Source organism: Xiphophorus hellerii, chromosome 12 (genome assembly GCF_003331165.1).
Source record: "Xiphophorus hellerii strain 12219 chromosome 12, Xiphophorus_hellerii-4.1, whole genome shotgun sequence".
Lineage (NCBI taxonomy): Eukaryota > Metazoa > Chordata > Actinopteri > Cyprinodontiformes > Poeciliidae > Xiphophorus > Xiphophorus hellerii.
This window is the reverse complement of record NC_045683.1, coordinates 3,933,980-3,956,220: the sequence shown is the minus strand read 5'-3', so window position 1 is coordinate 3,956,220 and position 22,241 is coordinate 3,933,980. Positions and strand designations below refer to the sequence as shown.

Sequence of the window (22,241 nt, the reverse complement as noted above, 5' to 3'; positions counted from 1 at the left end):
ATAAAAATATGACTTATTAACCGTTTAGCTAAAGGATTAACGGATGTGAGCACTTTGGGGGTACAAAATAAACTTGCTGAATGTGGAAATTAGAATTTTCAGTTTCATTTCATTTCTTCACAAACTGAAGGCAAACATTATTTATGGAGTGTGAAGGAGAGAAGGCAGACGTCCAGATATCCAGAATCGCTCAGATATCTCGGCCAGCATTGTGACTAAAGGCTTTCTAAGAATCAGGTCAGCCTCATAGATTCATAGAAATGGAGGGGAAAAGTTTCAGTTATGAATCCACAATTTTTGGCAAGCCCGGTGAAAATTACTTCAACTTTTACCAGTTTTGAAAAATCGAGCCTTCACGATTATTATTTAACTTTGAAAATAGCTGCGCTCATGGTGCATGCTGCGTTTGTTCTAATTTCTTCTTTTCGTTGACTTTTCTTCAGGTGTCCCATGTTTGGACAGTTATTCCCTCCGGTTTTGGATGCTATGCAGCTGGAAGGATTTTTGTTCTTACTTTTTTTTACTTGGAGACAGTTGTTATGATTAGTAACCTTGGCAACAAGAAGGGGATGAACCTAACATTTTTTTAGTAACTGATTAATTTATGAATTATTCCAAAGATTAATTAATTAATCTTCAGTTCTAGTAGAATATATTTTTTATTTTATTGACTGAATTGCAAAATGTAGATTTTTTTGTACGATTTTGGCTAAATCACACCTCTAAATATGTTGTTCCTCCACCTTTTGTTTTAGTCTGCATACTCCAGCTAACGATTAATCGATTACTAAATTAGTTGACGAATATTTCAATAATCGATTTATCTCAATTAACTTGATTAATCATTTCCACCCTAAACAAGATGCTATTTTTAAAAGTGCGAGCAGCTGATTAGCATCTCAAAAACTCAAACAATACCTGACCTATGACCCCAAATCCTAGAGGAGTTGAAATTAAGAGTCATGGATTCAGGATCACATCACCTAGTCCGTCTCTCTGTTCAGCTCTCTAAGCATCAGTGGTGGAGAAAGTACTCAAAAAATTTACTTAAGTACAGTAACAAAGTATTTGTACTTCGTTACTTTCCACCACTGCTAACCATGCAGCCAGACAGAGATTTGGAGAGGAGTGGCAACAGCAAACGAGATTTGAATTGAACTGAATTGACCTGTCGTTTCAAAGACTTAATAAAGTCATGCATCCTAACAAGATTCCCAGGCCCACAGCATCACAGATCCTCCACCATATTTCACAGTGTACATTAGCATTTCACTTAGTCATTCTTTGTGTCTTGTGAGAAACACATGGAGTGCAAAGTCCACATTTATCATATTTCACATGTTTACGTTTGTGATGGTTGAACAGAAAACCCATTTTTCCTGACATGATTTTCGAGAAGCTGTTTGCGTGCAGACAATGCCTAATGGTTGCTACGGAGATTGATGCTTAATATTTCTCCAAACTATGAACTTGAGACCTTAACTAGCCCAATTCGTCACAGTTCACACAGATTTAAAAGGATCTACAACTAGACGACACTGATAAAATACTAACAGTCAATTTGTAGAAGACTTTGATTAAAAAAAATCTTAATGTAAGTTTTTGTATCTACTGAATCCATAGACTCAAATTAAAGTGTTGATCTCCAAAGTTTCCATGCGACAAAAAGTCACTCACTTCAATGTAAGATGCGTTTCTCTGAATTTTTTTTCAGTCTTTACCAATAATCAAAGGTGGCACACTATAAAAAGGAAAAATCTCAGGAGGTTGCAGAAATGATCTCATTTTGTTCAGACAGAAAATAATCAAAGTTTTTGCCTCAAAAATTCACTGCAAAAACTAAATCATTATCAGTATTTTTGGCCTAGTTTCTATTGCAAATATCTTAGTACTCTTGAAATAAGACAAAACTAACTTAGAAGTAAGTTTTCTGCTAGATATTTGCAGCTTGATTTAAGTCAATGATTCTTGATGAAAAGTTCTAGTTCCTTTGGCAGATTATCTCACCTACTAAAAGACATTTTTCCCTACTATCAACTAAAAACAAGCTCCTATTTCTTGCTGAAAAGTTACTTATGAGTTTGTTTTGTCTTATTTCAAGTCTACTAAGATATTTGCAGTAGAAACTAGACCAAAAACTCTTGATAAGATTTTGTGATTTTGCAGTGCTGCAGCTCAGATTACCAAGGTCGCATGGAGTGCAAGAAAATACAAACAGCCTTTCGGAGCCTTAAAACCAAACTTTCTGATCTCTTTCTGTGAGTTTTGTCAGGCAGGTCGCAGAGGCGACGGGGATCCTGCAGCGAAAGGCTGCGCAGATGATCCCAAATCCTCCCAATCCGACAGAGAAGCGACAAGGCCAACAACTGAGGAATCCAGGATTACTAATCAGAGAGGAATGCTGCTTGTTTCGTTTGGGTTCTGGAAGCGTTGCTGATCTCTGCTTCTTCAGAGAGGGCGGGACGGGGGAGCGGGACTTTTTCACAGTAGCTCTGAAAAAGGCTACAAAGCTGTTCAGGAAAGGATGGCGATGCAATGAAGAAAATGTTTTCGCCGTCTGGTCAAACTTTGCCCCAAATATCCTTCTAATATTAATGGTAATTATTACAAACTACAAACTGACTTCAGTGTTGTCAAAATTGCAGCAAAGGATTTCACAGTTTTCTGTATGTACATCTGCATGTTTTGCATCCAGTAATGAATGTATGAACTAAATTTAGTACAGAACATCCAAAAAGAGTTTCTTTTTTTTTAGCTTATTGATTTTCACATTGCAAAAACATAAAACCTTACCATGTATTTTTGGTCTGGTTTGCAGGGCAAATATCTTAGTACAGTTAAAATAAGACAAAACTAACTTACAAATAACATTTTATTAAGATGTAGGAGATTTATAGTGTTTTAAGCCAATAACTCTGTAACATTGATGAAAAAGTACTAGTTCAGATGGATTTCCCATGTTAAAAGAGAATAATCTGTCAGTGGTAAAAGCACTTTTTCATCAATATTAAGGAATTATTGACTTAAAACAAGCTTCCACATCTTGCTGAAGAGCTATTTATAAGTTGGTTTTGTCTTATTTCACATGTACTAAGATATTTGCACAAGAAACTAGACAAAAAATACCTTGTAAGATTTTGTATTTTTGCAGTGTATGGATTTTATTAAAAATATACCAAAATGTCAGTCTGTAAAGCCACTAAAACACATCATTCAGCGCAGAAGATCTCCAACTGTCATTCGTCTTGCGCCTCATGAAAGACAAAGACTCAAAGGTTCGGTTTTAGAGCCCGGGGTCCCTTTGAAAGCAGCACCATAAATCACAGTTCGCTGCTTTCCTGCATCATGCATCAGAAACAAGTCCCACCCTTTGGCTCCGCTTCCCTCCAGCTGCATGTCTGACAGCTCAGTGTGGCTCTGGCCTCCTCCTAAACACTACTGGCCTTGTCTGCAGATGTAAAGCCCCACTCTGACCAAAGTGCTCTACAGGGCAGTGGGTTCTAACAAAGCTCCATCTTGGCTGACAGTACTCAGTCTGAACGCTGCTGCAAATGGAAAGTATCACTAATTGGCTGGCAGAGAGCAAGGAGGCTGCGTGCTAACACTTTAAGGGACTCTCACTCTGACAGCTATTCACTAATTGAGTTTTTATGTTACCCCAGCTCATATTTTTCCATAAAGCCTAATCCGGATGTAATGCAGACATGCATTTTTCATGCAGCTTATCTAAATGTTTGCAGAAGTGCGGCGCAGACGGAGCTAGCTCGATTCTCTTCATATAGAAAAAGCAAAGAAACGGAGAGCAGCCAAACTTACAGAGTTGACAATGCCTTTGAGAGCGTGGAAGCCATCTTTGACAGGAAACACGTTGTCTTTGGAGTCCGCAATATCAGCAAGCTGTTGGAATCATGGAAAAGAGGAGTAAACAAGGAGCGCTGCTGATCTAACACTGCTCTCTGCCTTTTTCTGTTTTCCTTTTTATGACTGAACGCCGTCTTTCCTCTCGTATTGCGGGCAGGAGGAGACGGAGCAGATGGCAGGACTGTGGCAAACACTTTGCTCAACTATAAAAAAATTATTGCAGCACAAACTGGGAGCAATACTGCCTTTGTTTTGTTGTTTCTTTTTTTTTTTTGACTTAATAAGTGCTTGTGGCAGGATGGTTACCAATGGTTACAAGGGATGGGCCACCATGTTGGAAGAGAAATTGTGAAACTCCAGACATCAGTGACAGTCGGACTGCAGCTCAGATGGCCCGATGACACTTAAAGATACAGTGCGAGAAAAATACTGGACTGAAATTATGGTTGATGGAGATAAATATCACGATAAAAACAGAGTGAACAGAAGCGACGGAGCATCTGTGTTACAAATCAAGATAAATTCAATAAAAATAGTAAATTTTTCCAATTTAACATGATTTAAACTAAATCTCACTTTATGTCAAATCATGACACATTCTGGCTCTTTTTATTCGTATGCAAGAGAAATGTCTAATAAACTGAAAACAGCCATTTTGTTTTCCTCCGTATTTACCAATTATCGTGTGTTGATCAATAATTAAAAATAATAACTTTAAAATCAGCAGCTAGCATGAAACAATGAAGTGTAAACTGTATAACCATATAAAGATAAATATTCACACAAAGTGTAAACCAGGAGTGTCCAAAGTGTGGTCCGGGGGCCATTTATGGCCTTAGGAATAGATCTGTGTGGCCCAAATTTACATCTTCTTGAATAGTAAAGTGAAGAATCCAGCATCACCTGAAGCACCAAGAAACCCCAAAAAAGTTTTAACTCCACTGACTGAAAAAATCAAAGTAGGACTGAACTGCTCTTCACTGGTCACTGATTCTTTAAAGTAAAGTTTCTATAAATCTTTACCTCATTTTAAGAAAATGTTTTAAACAATGGGATGGATTCTTTCTTTTTTTTAGGTGCAAAAGACAGTATTTTTCTTCTATAAGCCATGTTTTTGTTTTGACTTTCATTTGAATTTCATGTTAAGTGGAGCCTCAAACACAACCACTCATTAATCACAGCTAAATACAGAAGGGGGTTTCCTGAGAAATTTCTCCTTGCGGTTGTGGAGAATCTAGCAAAACATTTCATGATCACCCAGTTAGGAAACCGCACATCTTTATTTGTTTAAACCAAACATCTGAGAAACTTCTTTAAACCTACTGTAATTTGTTCTTTTCTGATAGGTTTTATTATAATACTTATTGTTTATTTTATTAATAAGTAGGTAAAAAGAGAAAAAAAAGCTAAATAATGACCTCTCAGCGCATTCGTCTCCCCTATTTTGGCCCACAATGCAAAACGTTTGGACACCAGTGTGAACGATTTACTGTGACTAACAAAACTTCCTTTTAGTGTCTATCCAAAGTGGAAATTGTTGCATTTTTTATGAATATATTTATTTTTAATAATATAAAGTAGTCAAGACGGGAAATTCCTTCACAAAGACTTCTGTTACTGAGGTTTATTCTACCAGCTGTTCTTGTTTATCTCAGGTTATATTGCACATATATGCCACTATTTTAATTTTTAATTCAACAACATGCTTCACCCTAATTTGACAATATTTAAAACAGATAATAGTGTCTTAATCACCAGTACTGAGTCAACGTTTTAAATCCCTTCCCCACGTCTGAACAGTTTTAAATGCAGAAGTATTTAACAAGGCTTTTCTCACAGGTAGAACCTGTTCAGATGTTTACCTTCCACAGTGTTCTCCCATCCTGCCAAAGTCTCTTATACAGAACTGTAATCGTTCTGCACACACTCAGCAACAAGCTCGTCGGGCGTTTTGTTGCTGCAGATTAGGACTAAAGCTCGCTTACCTGCTGCTCATCAAAGTCCAAGACACCAACGCAGTAAACACGAGCGCCATATTTCCTGGCTTCATCAGCCTGCAGCTCAGGCAAACGATGCGCAACAGGTCGGACGTGGAGATAAAGAGACAAAAAAGGAAACTTCATGAATAAAAAAAAAACAATACATGAGGGATTTCAGAATTTAAAAAAAGAGATGGAGAAAAGATGGCTTCTGGATAGGAAATATATCTAAATAAAATGAAGACAAAAAGATTTAATGTGTGAGTTTGGTGAGTCAGAAAAGCAAAGCTCACCTGCTGTTGGGTGAGCTCATTGATATACACTGTCAGTTTCCCGTCTGTCAGAGCCAGGATGATGCTGGAGGACTTTGTGGACTGCTGCTGGATCTGAGTGTTAGCCTTCAGGAGTAAATACAGGACGTTTCTGTTTGCCGTTTCAAATAGACTCTCAACAGTAACAAATCACATCTTTACATATTACGTCTCCAGCTTCCATGTTCAAAACAGCAATAGGTGAAAGCACAAACTTATATATTCATACCTACTAATTTACACTATTTACAATTTGAAGCGATATTTAGCTTTCTTTTTGCAACATCATGAATTCAGGATTACACAACTGTTCTTAATCTTTACGCCTAAAATATGCATTTTATATATTGTGCGTTTGGGCTGAAATGTCGCCATGCAGCAAGAAAGTTACAATTATATGACAAATATAATCAAGAATAATCTATAAAAGGTGCCACATTTTCTATAAAATTCTCCTTAGTACTCATACGAATATACTTCCACACAAATAACTGAATTTTACTCATCCTGAAGAAATATTAACAAAGGCAATAGATTTTAAGTGGGATTAAAACAAAGAAACAAACTACAATGTGTGGATGGTAACAATAGGGGGAATAGTACAGAACTATTTCTTATCCTATACAGTGCTGCTGGATGTACTTATTGATGCAAATTCCTAAAAACAATAAAAATTTCTGACTTTACAGAGGAAACTGACCCATATAATCACGACAAGTTTTGTTTTCTTGAGGAAGAGGCATTAGGAGGGAATTATTAAAACCAAAAATCCTTCAAGTCCGCAGAATTTCTTTACATTAAGTTACATATTAACAGACTTTATCATCATTTTTGAAGCAGGACAGACATAGCAGGCTGACATGGGATCAGTTTGTCTTTGCTGCTTTTGTGTTCATCATTTTCATGCTTTTCATTTGTTAATATAAGCTTAGTTTGCTTCGGTAGTGAATAACTGGATGCAAATGAATGTTTTGCTATGTTTTTTTGTCTACAACAGTAAAATAATTACAGGGTTCTTTCTGTTTCTGGCAATGTTAGAGCAGTTGTGCACTGTGTGTGTGAGAGGAGGAGGAGAGTGAGAGTGGAGCTGAAAGCAGAGGCCACTTTTGTTTAAAAAAAACTAGATGTTAGACAAATAGAGAAACGGATGAAACACAGAAGAAAATAACATTCAAACTAAGGTCTAAAAAGTAGCAGAGCCTGTGTGTTAAGAAAGACATTATAGTGATAAAATTTGCCCCGTTTTTCGCTTCATATGATAAATTTTTCAATTACTTTATTTCTGAGAATTAAATGCACATTGTTTGTAAAGTTCTGACAAACTTCATTTTCAGTTTCAGCCCACCTCTTAAATAATTTCCCTCCTTTTCTTTATTCTTTAAATAAAATATTGTTTGCCATGAATATTTATTTAGGTATTTTAAACAGTTTTAAATACCTGAATACAAGAAAATAAAACTCACCTCTTTTATTCCCTCATGCATGAACGTTTCACCTGCTGGTACCACACTGTGCAAGCGACGCAGGCCTTCTTCAACTTTATACCTGGATGGACAAATGCAATGAATGCTTCACACATGGGAACAGATTTCATCCAAATCTTAGTTGTCCCTGTTTCTGTTCTCTTAAGAAAAACTGAGTTTTATTGCTTTAACTTTAATGATTTGCACAAACCCTTAAAAACAGCAATGAGGTGTACTGGTACTGTAAAGATGAAGTCACTAACAGCAAAAAACCCACAGGCTATAAAAACAAGCACACTGAGAAATATAGAAACAGGAACAGAAAAGAAGTTAAAATAAATTCTTGAGAAATTCTGAGGTATAAATGGTTGCAGTTAAAAAACTATTACAAAGAAAACTGCTACGTTTATTATTTAAATTTAAAATATATAAGAAGACATGCCACATCAAGACAAAAACCAGAGAAACACGCTCAGATTTTCAGGTAATACTGCTTTCATCTATTACGCATGTTAATTTTATTGTCAGCAGAAGAAGAGCTACATATTGCTGGTTTGATCAAAGCCTGCAAGAGCAAAACATTTTAGAGAACAAATAATTATTTTCTGAACAGCATTTTTGTAGGAATTTGATAACATGAAACCTTCTAGTTTAAAAAGAAATTGAACTCAAATAAAACAACATAAAACGATCTGATCCTTGGTTCCGTAACACTAACTTGCAGGAATTGGTAGAAATAGTTTGATTTCTGCTTTTTATTTCTTACATTTGCATTAATAATGTGTCCAAAGAGGCCCGAATCATGACACTACCAACACCGTGCTAACTGGACTGAGTGTCCAACTGTGATGTAGAAACGTTCTTCCTCCTAAAATAAAGCTTCATTTTGATTTAAAACAAAAAAAAGTATGTAGTTTGAAAACACACCAATAGTCATTTCTGATTTTACTGAGAATTCTAATGGCGATTCAAACAAAAATATTTTTGAGGGATTTTGATACAATTTAGTTCCTGTTTGTAAAAGTTTAAAGCAGCTAAAATTTTCTACTGTTGCATCATTTAATAACTTGCATGAATCACGTCTTTCAGAAAATAACAGGCATGTTGCACCAGACAGATTTCCAAAGAAATTATGCAAACAATATGTTTGCATAATTTACAAAAATTATGCAAACAATATGTCATAAATACAAAATACTGACAGCCTTTAAAAGTTCTAAAGAAATAAGGCATTTTGATTTAAGAATAAACTGAATAAGTTACCAGTGCTAATGCCACTGGATGAGATTCTAAATAAAATTTTTTTTAAAATACAGCTCTGATATTATATTATATTTGATATTATATAAAAAGATAATAAAAAATGTAAACTGTACTTTAATTCTGTTTTTCCAAAATGAATTAGAACAGTGTAAATTTTTTTAAATGAAATTAGTATTTGAGTTCATTTGTTACCTGTCTCCGGTCAGAGGCAACAGAACTTCAGCTCTGGATGAAAAAATTATGAATGAGACTCTCATTTGTGGACTGAGGAGAAAAAACACAAGAAATTCAGTCAAAACCCAGGAACTGATTTTCTTCGTTAAAAGATACCAAACATGAGGCTTCAGATGGAGAATCAAACTTTTGACATCACTTACAGGTCATTCATCACAGCTGATCATCTACAGTCGGGTGATTTATGTCCAGGTTTTAAGTTCAGATATTAAGATGCATAAATAATGATGCAAACAGAAGGAGCTCTTTTAATGTCAGCTAATTTTAGTGCATGACTTGAAGCAGCTTCGGAGCCACTGAGGAAGTGATTAATCAGACGAGAAACATGTTGTGCTGACGATGAGTCACACTCAAACATTCTGCTGGACAAACACTATTAATACGCCGAGTACCTGTCACTTTACAGGGTGACGTAGCTGACCAGAACCCCCCCAGCCGGCACCGGCCACCGCCGTTTACATTCAGTCACATTAAAGAAGAGAATACGTTCACAGATTTTCTGCTTCACAAGCAGGTGGTTTCTGTGTAAACACCCAGCTTCACTTTCAGAAAATCCATACAAACAATATTAACATTCATTTCACTGCTTTGGTTAAAGAAACGCCTTTTTTAGTCAAATTATAAAGATTTCTAATGACAAATACGCCTAAAAAAGGGGAAAAAACTCAGATTTTAGATATCTGAGAGTTAAAATTAAAGAAACATGTTCTTGACCAACAAAATGGAAGAACTTAACTGTATTTTTTAAGGTAAACATCTTAGATTCTTTTCAGAACCTTAACAATTTATTGTTTTTTATTTTATTTCTTAAAGCACAGCATGATATTAAAATTTAACGCTAAATCCTTTAATTTTTTTTTTTTAATATAGAAATTTATTTTACACAGTACAAGACGGTACAGTTCATTATATTTTGGCAAAAAAAAAAAAAAAATGTAAAAGATAAACAGAAAATATAGTATATTAATGTATAAACAAAATTCTTTAATTTAACATTTAAATAGCATGTTTAAATGTGTAAAAAATGAAATTGCACAAAATAAAGAAAATGTAATTTATTTGTCCTTTTTTGTTTTACAAATTTGTCTATAATTTTTTTGTGATTCTTTTTGTAAAAACAAAAATTATTTTGCATTATATATATATATATATATATATATATATATATATATATATATATATATATATATATATATCTTTCTTTTATATATATCTTTCTTTATATATATATAAAGAAAGATATGGCCCCAGCAGTGATTTCAACTTGCCATGGATCAAAACATTTGGAAACCACTTAGAGAAAACAGAACTGAACTAATCTGCACTGGTTCTCTAAAGCAAGATTTGAACTGGTCCAATCTTTACACCTATAGACTGTGTTTTCAGCTTCTTATTCATTCTGCAAAAACAATGAGACAAAATTAAAAATCACATTTCTACATGAAAAGATAAGTTCTTAGTCTAAGTAGAGTTTCTTAGTGAAGTATATTTTTCCATTAGCTCTACAGTGCATCTAACAATAACTATATGATGGAAGTATAGCATAGCATGAGATATTAATATGCTACAATACAGCCACAAACTTCATGTCACAAATAACAGGAACTAAAGTTCCCCAAATCTAGAACAAATGATGTAAAGTACGAAATTAAGCAATAAGTAGTTTGCTAAGTGTCCTCAGTAACTTCCCACCTCTGCTACAGACACTCGGCACACGCGGATGGCCTCCCACAGAGCGAGTTAAAACTTCGGATAATTAAGTAACACAAGTGTTTCCTTCAGAGATGCGAAGCCTTTCGGAGCATAAGGAGAGGTGCTAATATTTCTCAACCACATGACACATGGCCCAGTCGCCATCCTCCCCCACAAACACGCCGCACAATCTTTAGACCAGATCCGGCAAAGGAGGAGCGGGAATATATGTGGACTTAAAAAAAAAAAAAAAGAAGAAGAACGAGCCATCTCTAAGGTCACGGCTGGAGAGCGTGGGCGAGGTCGTGATGCAGAACGACCACTGAGATATTTTCTGTTAAGAAAGACTTGGGATGAAGAGGCACTGAAGCCAAAGCCAGGGATAAATCTGAGGATGAGGAGGAGAGGAGGGGGGGTGATGAAGTAGTCCAGTTTGCTCCACATGGCAGAACAGAAGTGCTCTTGGTGAGCGAGCATTGTTTAGCAGATTGTCCCCGTCGCCTTCCAGTGTTCTTTTGCTTTACTGTACATTGTCTGCCTGTCAGCCGTTCTGTGGTGGAAGCAGGGGATAAGTGTGGAGCCGGACCCCCCCGGTGCAAATGGCCATTCTCACAGCCCAGAAGACTGCTCCTCTCTGCCACCCACTCCCACCTGGTGCCTTTGCTATTTTCTTCAACCAACCACTTCATTCTGGCTGTGGCGCTACCGTCTGTACTGTGCTGGCAGGCACAGTTTGACTCAAACATTAAGCAAGCTGAGCGCGTCGAGTCCGTTTTAATGCTTTTGTCTTTTATTAATTAGGACTAGAAAAGATACTTTGGAAAACAGGTGGGAAGTCCTTTAAATCTGTGCGGCAGACGGCAAATAATGATGTCATTCATCCAGTAAAACCACTTATCTTAGAAATCTGTTAAAGTACTCCATTTTCCCCAACTAGGATAGTTTTTTATTCTCTAGAAAAAAGGACATTTCTACATGCATTATCTTATTTCTATCAGTTTTTCTTATTCAAATAATTGAATTGCGTTCCTAACACATTAAAATAGCATTTTGTATTCAAATATATGCATTCAATACTTGCCTCACGAACCGGTCCGTAAGGTTCTTCACAAAGGAGTAGATTTCTAACCAGTTTCTGGCGACGCTTCCAGACCTGAAGGGAAAAAACAAGCAACCATGAACACAGAGCAAATAAAAGACTCTGCAGTCTGAGAGCTGGGAACCGAAATACTTTACATGGTTGCACAACAGCTACAGTTGGATATTAAAACCAGCCTCATGCTGGATAATTTCACTGGTGAGTCTGTAGCAAAATGTTCATGAGCGGGTGTTTCTGTTTGTAAAGATTTATTTTTTTGCTCCAGTTCTTGAAATATAGGCAAAAAAAAAAAATCCAAAATTCATTCACCGCTAAGAGAACTGGCTTAGTTTGTAGAATTCAATAAATTTTCACATTTCATTGATTTTCACTGGAATTTATGGGAATAAACCTGGAATTTCAGATAATGAAGTTTGGCTTCATTATCACAATTTACCACAATTTTAAGCTGATTTAGCATGAAGTTCAGGAAAACACCAGATTTCATGAAACTGCACCTGAGTAAATATTTGTGGGTTCTCCATAGTTAATTCAATCTTGGAAATATTAAAAGTAAAACAGCTTCAGCCTGGACTTTATCCACAATATTTGATTATTTACATCTCTCTCGTGCTTAAAGAACTCTTTCTCTCTCTCTTTATATATATATATATATATATATATATATATATATACAGTATATATATAATCCCTTATTCTTATTGGCCACATGTTTCCTAAGCTCGCACCTGATTGGCTGATAGTTCCCTACTGATGACTTCCCAGAAGCTGTGGAGTTATATAGATTTGGTGAAGTACAGCAGAGATGGTGCTGGTGTTTTTTATCTTGAGTATTTGGTTACATTTTTTTCTCTCCACATTCAGATTAATCAACCATAAAAAGAGATTATTCTATCCTTTGTAAACTTAGAAAATGAGCAGAGTACCAATAACTTTGTCCTCAACCATAATTAGACTAAACAGGAAGAACCATTTCTGTTATCAATGAATTCAAAAAAACTTGAGAAATACAAAACTACGATGCACACATTTGGATGCCTAACGATGGAGTGTTAGTCTGACCACAGTGAGTAAAACGTGTCCTTGGCGTAACGACGGAGAGGTAATTAAATCAATAATTACAATTCCTTGTATGCACGGAGAACATAAAAGAGAAGAGTTTGACCATTAGGCAGCTCATCTTTCACGGCACCTTTCTCCTCCCTGCTCCGTAAAGACAAGGTCACAGAGGGAAGGTGAAGGGAAACTACGCCACACGTTGACAAAGCAGAGTCTCTGGTCTGCAATAAGCAGCTCAGTGTTGCAGCGACCGATAAAAATCAGACTTTTAGATGTTCTGAAGGAACAAGTGGGAACTCTTATGGAAGATCCAAAGAGTCGTCTGGTGGAAAAACATTCCATATTTGATTGATTGAAAGAATGTTGATAGTTGACATTGCAGCCTCTGTGTCATAAACAGGTGTGAATTCTTCAAAACAAAGATGGAAGTTGACCCAGAACAGACTAAACATGTCTTTTACCCTCACAGTATTTCACAAGACAGTCACACCGTTCAGACTGCATTCAGACTCAGAAATGGAGCATTTCTGTTGATGCACTACTCAATCAGAAGAAGATCAAAGTCAGCCAATTTTCAAATTGATCTGCTATGATCAGTGATTCAAAAAGTGAGTATATTGAACAAAAACTGCTATTTTTAGTCTATAAATCCATCAACCAATTGTATGTATTTTCATAAAGATCAAAGGTCAGTACTACATCTTTTAGTTCCTTCAATTTTTTGTTGGAATAAAAACTACTACAGAAGATCCTTGTTATTCAAGTGGGTTGGGCACTGCACATACCTGCATTTTCTTCTGATTTTACAGATAAAAATCCCTCAATGGGTGAATTTTCAGTGAATAATTTGAAGTTACCTTTAACAGAAAAATCCATGAATACTCAACCGTGAATAGGCCAGGGTATGTTGTACATCCAACATATTTTTTTCTCTTCATGTTTTGTTGTGTGTTTTTTTTTTAAAATAAGTCTTCAGGTTGCACCTCAAAGAAAACCAGAAACTGGTTTCAGTCAGGAGAAACCTGAGCAGTGCATCTCTAGTTGTGCTATTTATTGCTGCACCAATAAGAAAACTGTGAAAGTCAACAGTGAATATAAGTGAAAAGTTGGTTGATTAGTTTAACTAAACACCAAAGAAACTGCACGCTGCACTGAAAAGAGGGTTTGTTGGTCCTCCAATCAGAAAATAAACAATGAAGAAGTGTTTAAGAATAAAGAGTAAAAATGTTTCCGCAGAAAGTGACTTTTAGGGATGGACTGTTTGATGTTTGGTTGTTTGTTCTGGCACTAGAAAACAAGGATGTCAAACAGATTTCAAATAATGTGGGGTACAAAAACTGGAGGTAGATAAAATCCAGGATTATCTGAAATCAGAACACATTTCCTTCTTTATTAAGTTGAGAAACATTTGCCTGATGTTTGAAAGTTAAAAAGGCATCTGTTCTCCGTGAAGAAACGCAGGACATACATGAGGAATTACATCCGGTCATGTAAGAAGCCCTTTTATCTGCACCAATAAAATGAGAAGAAACTCATAACAACGGTCAGTTATCTTGGCCATCATCCCGTGTTTTTTAGGTCATTTCGATGAGAGCATGGAAGTTTAGAAGTGGGTCAGGAGAGCAGCAGCGTTTAACTCCACAGTCTTCTCTGATGGCACGCCTCCAAGCCGGAGGAGGACGGGATTAAAAACAGTTCCTGCCACGACTGTAACCTTCCACTTACACGATGCTGCTGCACAGTTCTGCTGAGCCGACTGAATCTGCCTGGGAAGTCTTTGAAGCAGCGCTCCAAGTACATGAAACACACAGAAAGTAGTGCTGTGCCAAAATGTGAGGCAAATGGTGACACCATCGCTTGCATGATTCACACAGAACCCCTTAAAAGGCCTGCTCTGTTTTTACAAGATATACACACCTGAATGTTACCAGATTGTACTACAAAATACATGAGATTCCAGCTGGTTTTTTACCTGATAATAAGACACTGCAACAACTAAAACCTCCAGGGTTTTATTTTGTGGTACAAATAACTACATTCAATTTTCTTTACAAGTTAGCATGTGGATCTTTGAAAGCTAACTACTATTAGCAACACAAAGTGATGACAATGCAAGGATGGCATCTGAAGTTTATAGGATTCTGTTTCTAATTCCAAACCATCTTAAGTGTAACTTTAACAGACTTGATCTTCCAGCTATTTGAACATTTATAGACATGCAGCAGCCTCCCTGGATACAGTTGTTGGTGATAAACCTTCAACTTTAATGGTGTATCATGACTTAAAGCAAACAAATGCAAACTTCTGCACAGCAAATCTATGCAGCATTAACAATCCAAACACACCCTTAATGGCCACTTCCTGTGGGAGTTTATTTGCCCCAAACAAGTTAAAGGAAACAGACTTGATTTAAAATTTCTGTTCATTTTGAAAAAATGCTTCAAATAACTTGCCAGATACTGAGAAAAGTACAACCACATGTTTATGAGAGATTACCATGCAAATGAAAGGAATAATTATGTTCTATAAACACAACATGGTTTGGTGTTGCTTAAGTTCTTTGAGGTAGAACCAAGTGAGCGGGGTTCGAAGGAGGTCACGATAAGGCCTGTGTGCTTTCATCAGGTTTTCAACCACATGCTGCAAGAAACCACAATGCATACAAGAGCCTGAATGCATCAGATTGGTCCTGAATCTGTTATTTACAGATAATGTTCATCATTTTTCCAGGTACTGCTGCATCCAATCACAACAAAGTCCACAAAATAACATGTTGTGCACGCAACAGCTGTGGAAATCAAGACATTTATATCCAGAGTGGCGCAATCAAGGGCTTCGCCTTTTTTTCTCTTTCACAAAAACACGTTAAATGTTGGAAAAAAGTCTGCAAAAAACATGTCAAGATTGTTGTTGTTGTAATCAGGTTAAGACATCAAGTGTTCAGCGTGACTGCAACTAACTGACATCTGGATGCCTCCAAGTGGAACCTCTGCCGTAAGCTTTGAGGAAATCAGGTTGAATACCGATCTAATGACAGAAAGTAGTTTTACACATTAAAATGCCACCCTCCCTCAGAAAGTTCACACAGGAACAACTGTGACTCAGTGGGTTGAGCAGCAGAGATAACTCCAGGTTCGACTCCAGCTTCACACATCACTGTGTTCCTGGGCAAGGCACTTAACTCCAGGTTAATTATTTAGTTTTTAACTTTTATTTTTTTTACACTTTTCATAAAGTATTTTACCTAAATCACTTAAAGTTGCCTTTTATACACATGGTGCAACACAAAACCTTTGCCTTACACCCAATGTTATGGTCAGGAAAGCTTGTAGAAATACTGTAACTGCACAACTTCATAATTTCCCCCCCCCCCCACACAATTTTAACCAAATTACTTAAATAATGAAAAGAAAGTCATTGAATTTGTCCCAGAAGCCCCCATCTCCAACTGCCTTCTGATGAACTCAAATGCAGCAATTTAGAAAAAATAAATAAATAAATAACTTTTCACAACTTTATTTTCTGGGTTCATTTGTTGTTGTTTTAGCATAGCATAATTATTACTGCAAACGGTCAAAAGTATCCTTAAAACTTACTTGTCTAAAACAAAGTAGAGGTCGTAGGCTCCGTGACAGGAGGCTTCCTCTGCCCAGCCAGTGGCCGCGAACAACCCCAGGATGGTGACAGCGAGAGCGGCTGCAGTCCACAGCCGCCTTCCCTGAAGGTTCTCCTCCGCGGTGGGACTCCGAGGCAGCAAATTCAACATTTTCCACACGCAAACCCCGCAGTTATTATTCACAGAAAGCCGAAGAATGCAGCTTCATCCAGTAGAGAGTAGCAAACAGCAGCTGTTACTTTGTTAAAAACTTCCACTAAATAACAATGTTCAGTGATTGGGCTGCAATATAAAGGAAACTACCGGAGCTACGTCACCAGCTTAGTGTCTACATCTTCCTGACTCACTCTTCACTCACATCCTCAATGAAGCCTAACCCCGAATAAGTGCTGAACCCCCATAACGTCAAGAGGATTTCAGGTTTTCACAAGTTTATCCCGCTGAACTTCAGAGCCCGAAGGAAAAGTTAGGCTGCTTTCAAGGACCAACAGAAAGCTCGTAATTGTAAGCTCCCTTACTAGTTAGTGAGAAACAGTTATTGTTGTTTCAAAATGACTAGTGGCTCTTGTTATCTTAGGGAGGAAGAAGGCACGTATTGAATAAACTTCAATTTTAATAGTTAGAACAAGTCAAAATAGTCAACTAACTCTTTCAATAATCTATTTTGGAAAATATGTCCGAGGTAAACTGCAAGAGATTATCTCATAAAAAGTAGATCAACATATTTAGAACAATAATGTCATAACATATATAGTATATGTATATTATTTTTGATTATTATGTCTTACATATGCAAAAATAACGTTTCTCAAAGAGTTATAAAAAATAATTTTTGACAGGAAAAATGTTATATTATGGCCCACACAGTAACAGTGAAGCCTGCAGACAAAAGTTATTTACACCCTCCTAAGCCAAGAAAAGATCATAGCTACATTAGCTTGTTGAGTGTAATTTATGGAAGTCATCTTTCCATAACTTAAATTTAGCATTTCATTTGGAAACCAAGGCCTAAGAGTCATGAGGTCTTACATGAAGTTTCCAGTCAGATATTTGCTTAATATTCTTAACTTTAAACCTTGTGAGTTTAACTTGCCTGATTTCAAATCTAAAACCAAAAGGTTAAATTTATCCCAACATAAACACTTTAAAATTTCTGCTCTGCTTTTCTTACAAGTTTCAAACATCATTCTGTTCATTAAATGAGTCACAGCGCCAACACAACTAAAACAAAAAGTACTTTATGACTACAAACCACCTGCTTAGCGTCGCCCTTATTTCAGCCTGATTTTTATGATACATAAAGAGGTCTTTAAACGCCTCGCCATGCTTATTTGAAAGGAAAATAGTGAATTGTTAGGGTTTGTTGATCCTTGTCGAACTTTGCTTCGGTTCACATATTTCCAAAGACCCTTAAAGCCCTCATGAGCCTCTGCACTAGTGCGCATGTCCAATGAAACCGGCTGTTTTGCAGAGTGCTCAGTTCCCACCCAGCAACATCTGGATCAACTTCACAGTCAGGCAAAATTATAAGAAAACATTGTAAAAGTACTAAGAATTTCAGTCATTTTAAAATGAAAAATGCAGAAATATTTCACTGCCTTCTTTTGTTTAAATTACTTTATATATTTATATGAGGAAAAAGAAACCGTTGAAAAGTTTTACCAGTACCCTGAGAAAAAGAGAGAGAAAATAAGAAACATCAACTTAACCTGTGTTGAACCTAAAACTCCCTGTTTTTGATTAGTATTTGGCTCAAGAAACAACAAAACCTCCAGCTCATTATGTAAAGGGTTTCCTGTTTTTTTCTCATTTCCCATTTTTCAAGGCATTTTTTTTTTTTTTTTTGCTGGATTTCAACTTACACAATCCACAAAACATGAGAATTTGTATCTTCTGTTTTTCTCACAATATGTCATAATTCCTGCCCTCATCCCCCTTGAAAAAGGTCTGATGACATCAAAGCACAAGGCTTGGTGTAGAAATAAAAAAATTGTAGAAATGTTGACCTCCTCTTGGCTTGTGCAGCAACTATGACACAGTTTATTGCAAACGGTGTTAACACGTGGCAGATAAGTACTGCATTCCAGCTGCTGAGGAAGCAGTCACTGTAATGAAAGCACAAAGCTCTGCTGAAGGGATGAAGGCAGGAAGGGGATGCAGATGTTTTTCTCAATTCAAAAAAAGTTAAATTCATCTGATGCACAGTTCTTTGAATCGTGCTAACAAGAACAGTGACTGCAAACTGTCAAAAGTATCCTTAAAACTTACTTGTCTAAAACAAAGTAGAGGTCGTAGGCTCCGTGACAGGAGGCTTCCTCTGCCCAGCCAGTTGTCGCAAACAACCCCAGGATGTTGAAATCATCTTACACTCAGTTCGATTTGTTCTCACCTCCGTCACGGCTGTTTGTTTTTGTTTGTTCATTATAAAATCTTCCATCTTTTTTAATGCTTACAGTCTACTTTATCAAAACTTGTATGTTCATGACCAAAAATAACGACTTCTGTCTTTTCCTCATTAGAATGAATTAAAATCTGACGGGTCTGTTCATTGATCTAATGAAAACACTCACTCATCAAACTGTAAGGAACTGTGATCATAAATACTGAATATAAATACATAATATAAAGCATGGTGTCATCAGCATTGAGGAACCCCATATGTGATCTGTTTTCACTCTGATTTACCACTAAAATGTCTAAAAATACTACCTGATTGCTAAATATTAAGTTGTGATACATTATGAAAAAAGTCGTTTATAACGGAAAGCTTGAAACCATCATCTCCTTGAATTAAAATGTACGAAACTCCAATATTACAGCTGAAGGAAAGAGCTGTCTGGGTCAACAAAATCTTCAAGAGACAAGAGGTTTTGCTGAAGAGAAAATAAAACTTCAGGATGTAAAATAGTGTGGAGCAGTACGGTGCACTGATTGAAACAGTGATTAATAAAACAATTCATTGAACAACTCAGTATAAGAAATAAATGTCAAATTAGTCATTTATTTTCCCCCCCCTTTTTTTTAAAATCTATATCTATAAACACTTTTGCAGTAATTAAAAGAAACATTAAAAACTGCAAGGTCAAAACCCTAAACCCTCAAAATATTAGTTTTGAAATTAAAAAGTTACAGCATTTCTTCTTCTCCACTTCCACGCTGTTCCTCATCTTTACACAACATGCAGCTTTCTTGTAGACAAGCAATGCATTTTGTATTTAATATTTTCAGTTAACTTATAAATAATTATTTTGTTTTTGGACTGTGGCTTCCTCCCACAGTCCAAAAACATGACTGTCAGGTTAATTGGTCTCTCTAAATTCTCCCTAGGTGTGAGTGTGTGGATGGTTGCTTGTCCTGTCTGTCTCTGTGTTGCCCTGCAACAGACTGGTGACCTGTCCAGGGTGACCCTGCCTCTCGCCCGGAACCTTAGCTGGAGATAGACACCAGCACCCCTCCTGACCCCTCTAAAGGACAAAAGTGTACAGAAAATGGATGGATGGATATTTGGTTTTCTAGTTAAAGGGTGTCTTGGGTCTTTTGTCTGCAATACAATGAGATCTTTATGTTTTAATAGTTCCAACTGAACAGATTTGACTGAATTACCAAAATAAGCTCAGTTTTGACTATATTTGAATTTGTATATTGAACTTGTCTATTTCCCTTTATGGTCCACACACATTAAAGAGCTGCAGGTGCCTCCGTTATCGTTCTGGATGCGTTAAATCCCCAAACCTGGACGATAATCCACAGTGGGAACTAAGCCCTTGAATGTGGCACTGCACCCTGGAGTGGCATGCACAAAAACAAAAGCCCCGCTCCACCCACAGAGCTCTCCACACGCCACCGTCTAATCAAATGCAACGGGAAGAACATGTGGCAATGTAGCATTCCAAAGCCATAAAACCACCACAGATAATGCAAATGTTTTCACAGTTGTATCTGTTGACTTGAGACGAGCGATTGCATTTCATCACTCCTGTCTCTTCAGCAAACGTTCCCTCAGGTTAAATTAAACACCAAAGATATATTTCATCAGGTGGTGCTTTCCAGGACATAGAGGAACTTCCAGATTTGATTGTGTCATCAGTTGTGCTACTTGTTTGAACACAGCATGTGCAGCTGGCAGCGGATGTGACTTCAGGCTGTAAAGTTTGGGAATAAAAGGCCTTAAACTCATACCTGAGAATCAGCTCACCTGAGTATGCTCCTGTTCACACTGAAATAAAGGTTAAAAAGTGACATTTCCTGAGTTATATGTTTTACATATAAGACTACACGTGTCACAGTAGTTGGCGTCAATGTTAAAGCCAGCGTGCCAATGTTTTTCTTTACTGAAGCAATCATAATTGTTTAGGAGAAAAAGCTCATTTGTGCAGCTGTGACTGATTTTGTTATGCTCAAACAGCTTCGAGTGCCACAGCCTCACAGACAAAAGCCTCATAAAATCCACTATTCATCTCAAAAAATATAATCGGTACAAATGTTGACAACGCGCATAAAAACTTTACATTTAATCAACACAAACAAACAACTGTGATTAAAAATTAGTTTTACAGACAAACGTTTTATTTGATTCCACAAGTGTAAAGTCGATCTGAAACAGTTTAATATTCTCAGACATCTGTTTGTAAAATGCTGCTAAGCTAATAGTTTTTGTTCACCTTCAAGTTGTCACACATTACCTGATCAGAATACTTCCCTATCTATCATTTTAAATTCAAACTGAAATGGTTAAGATGTTTGCTCATAAACATCAGTAAATATTGGTTTGTGTGTACATTTGGATTGTTCTTGCTCCTCAGTAGGTTCATAATTGTCCTGAAAAGCTAAATCAAAATGTGTGTTGTTACACTCAGTGCGATTTGTTCTCACCTCATTAGGTGTAAGAAGCAATCATTCCCAGGAAAGCTTCTTCCCGAACCACGGATCACATCAACAAACCGAATCCCTTTTCTTTTGTTTTGCCTCGGCACAAAAAGAAAACTGAACTGTCACACAACTCCACATCACCCAGGTAATTACCATAACACACCTCATCAAATCTGAACAGTGCAGAGAACAGCAACACACGAGTATAATTATCTGGCAAATCAAAGTCTAATTAGGTTTTAATTTGAATGTTAATTCTTTTGCACGCCGTTTGGTTTCAGTATATGCTCACTTCCTTTGTGCATCCTGAGCAGGGCTCTCTGGAACAAAGAAAACCTGAAAAAATAAAACTAAACAGGCATGTATTTCCCATTATTTGGGAAAATGTGCGAATCCAGTGGCTTGAGAAAATATTTGGTGTGCATCGATTTGTCATGGGGCTCTTAAAGCCGGAGGAGAAATCGAAAGTGACAGTTAAAACAACAAGTCTAATTTCTGCAAGCAGCGAAGTGTGGAAGTTAATCAGGAGATGCAACTGTGACAAAACAGCAAAAAGTACAAGAACAAACAACTATCTGTTAAAGTTAGGACTGAACTCTGATAACAGAAAGTTTAGGAGTGGAAGAGATTCATCCTGAGAGTCTGGACGTTGTCTGGCTGATTAACAGTCCTCCTAAATGTCATATGGAGAAGTGGAACAACACCTGCAGAGTGACTGAGGTGATGATCCTGGTATTTAGGAAAGAAATCCACATTATTCAGGGGGATTCAATCTATCAGGTTCATCCAGACAGA

The 22,241-nt window shown here is 36.7% G+C and overlaps 1 protein-coding gene across 2 annotated transcripts in view; it reads right to left on the bottom strand.

Moving 5' to 3' along the window:
* antxr2a (ANTXR cell adhesion molecule 2a) overlaps positions 1–18,878 on the bottom strand; it is an 86,296-nt gene extending 67,418 nt beyond the window's left edge. The window contains exons 1-7 of one of the 2 annotated variants that reach the window (XM_032578747.1): positions 18,846–18,878; positions 11,885–11,956; positions 9,070–9,141; positions 7,615–7,696; positions 6,134–6,238; positions 5,847–5,915; positions 3,817–3,897 (exon numbers count right to left, since the gene is read on the bottom strand). In XM_032578747.1, coding sequence (XP_032434638.1) covers positions 3,817–3,897; positions 5,847–5,915; positions 6,134–6,238; positions 7,615–7,696; positions 9,070–9,134 — 402 coding nt within the window. In that variant the 5' untranslated portion in view covers positions 9,135–9,141; positions 11,885–11,956; positions 18,846–18,878. Of the gene's footprint in view, positions 1–3,816; positions 3,898–5,846; positions 5,916–6,133; positions 6,239–7,614; positions 7,697–9,069; positions 9,142–11,884; positions 11,957–16,557; positions 17,054–18,845 lie in introns of those variants that run through there. The other variant, XM_032578746.1, reaches the window with a different exon arrangement.
* Positions 18,879–22,241: the final 3,363 nt, after the last annotated feature.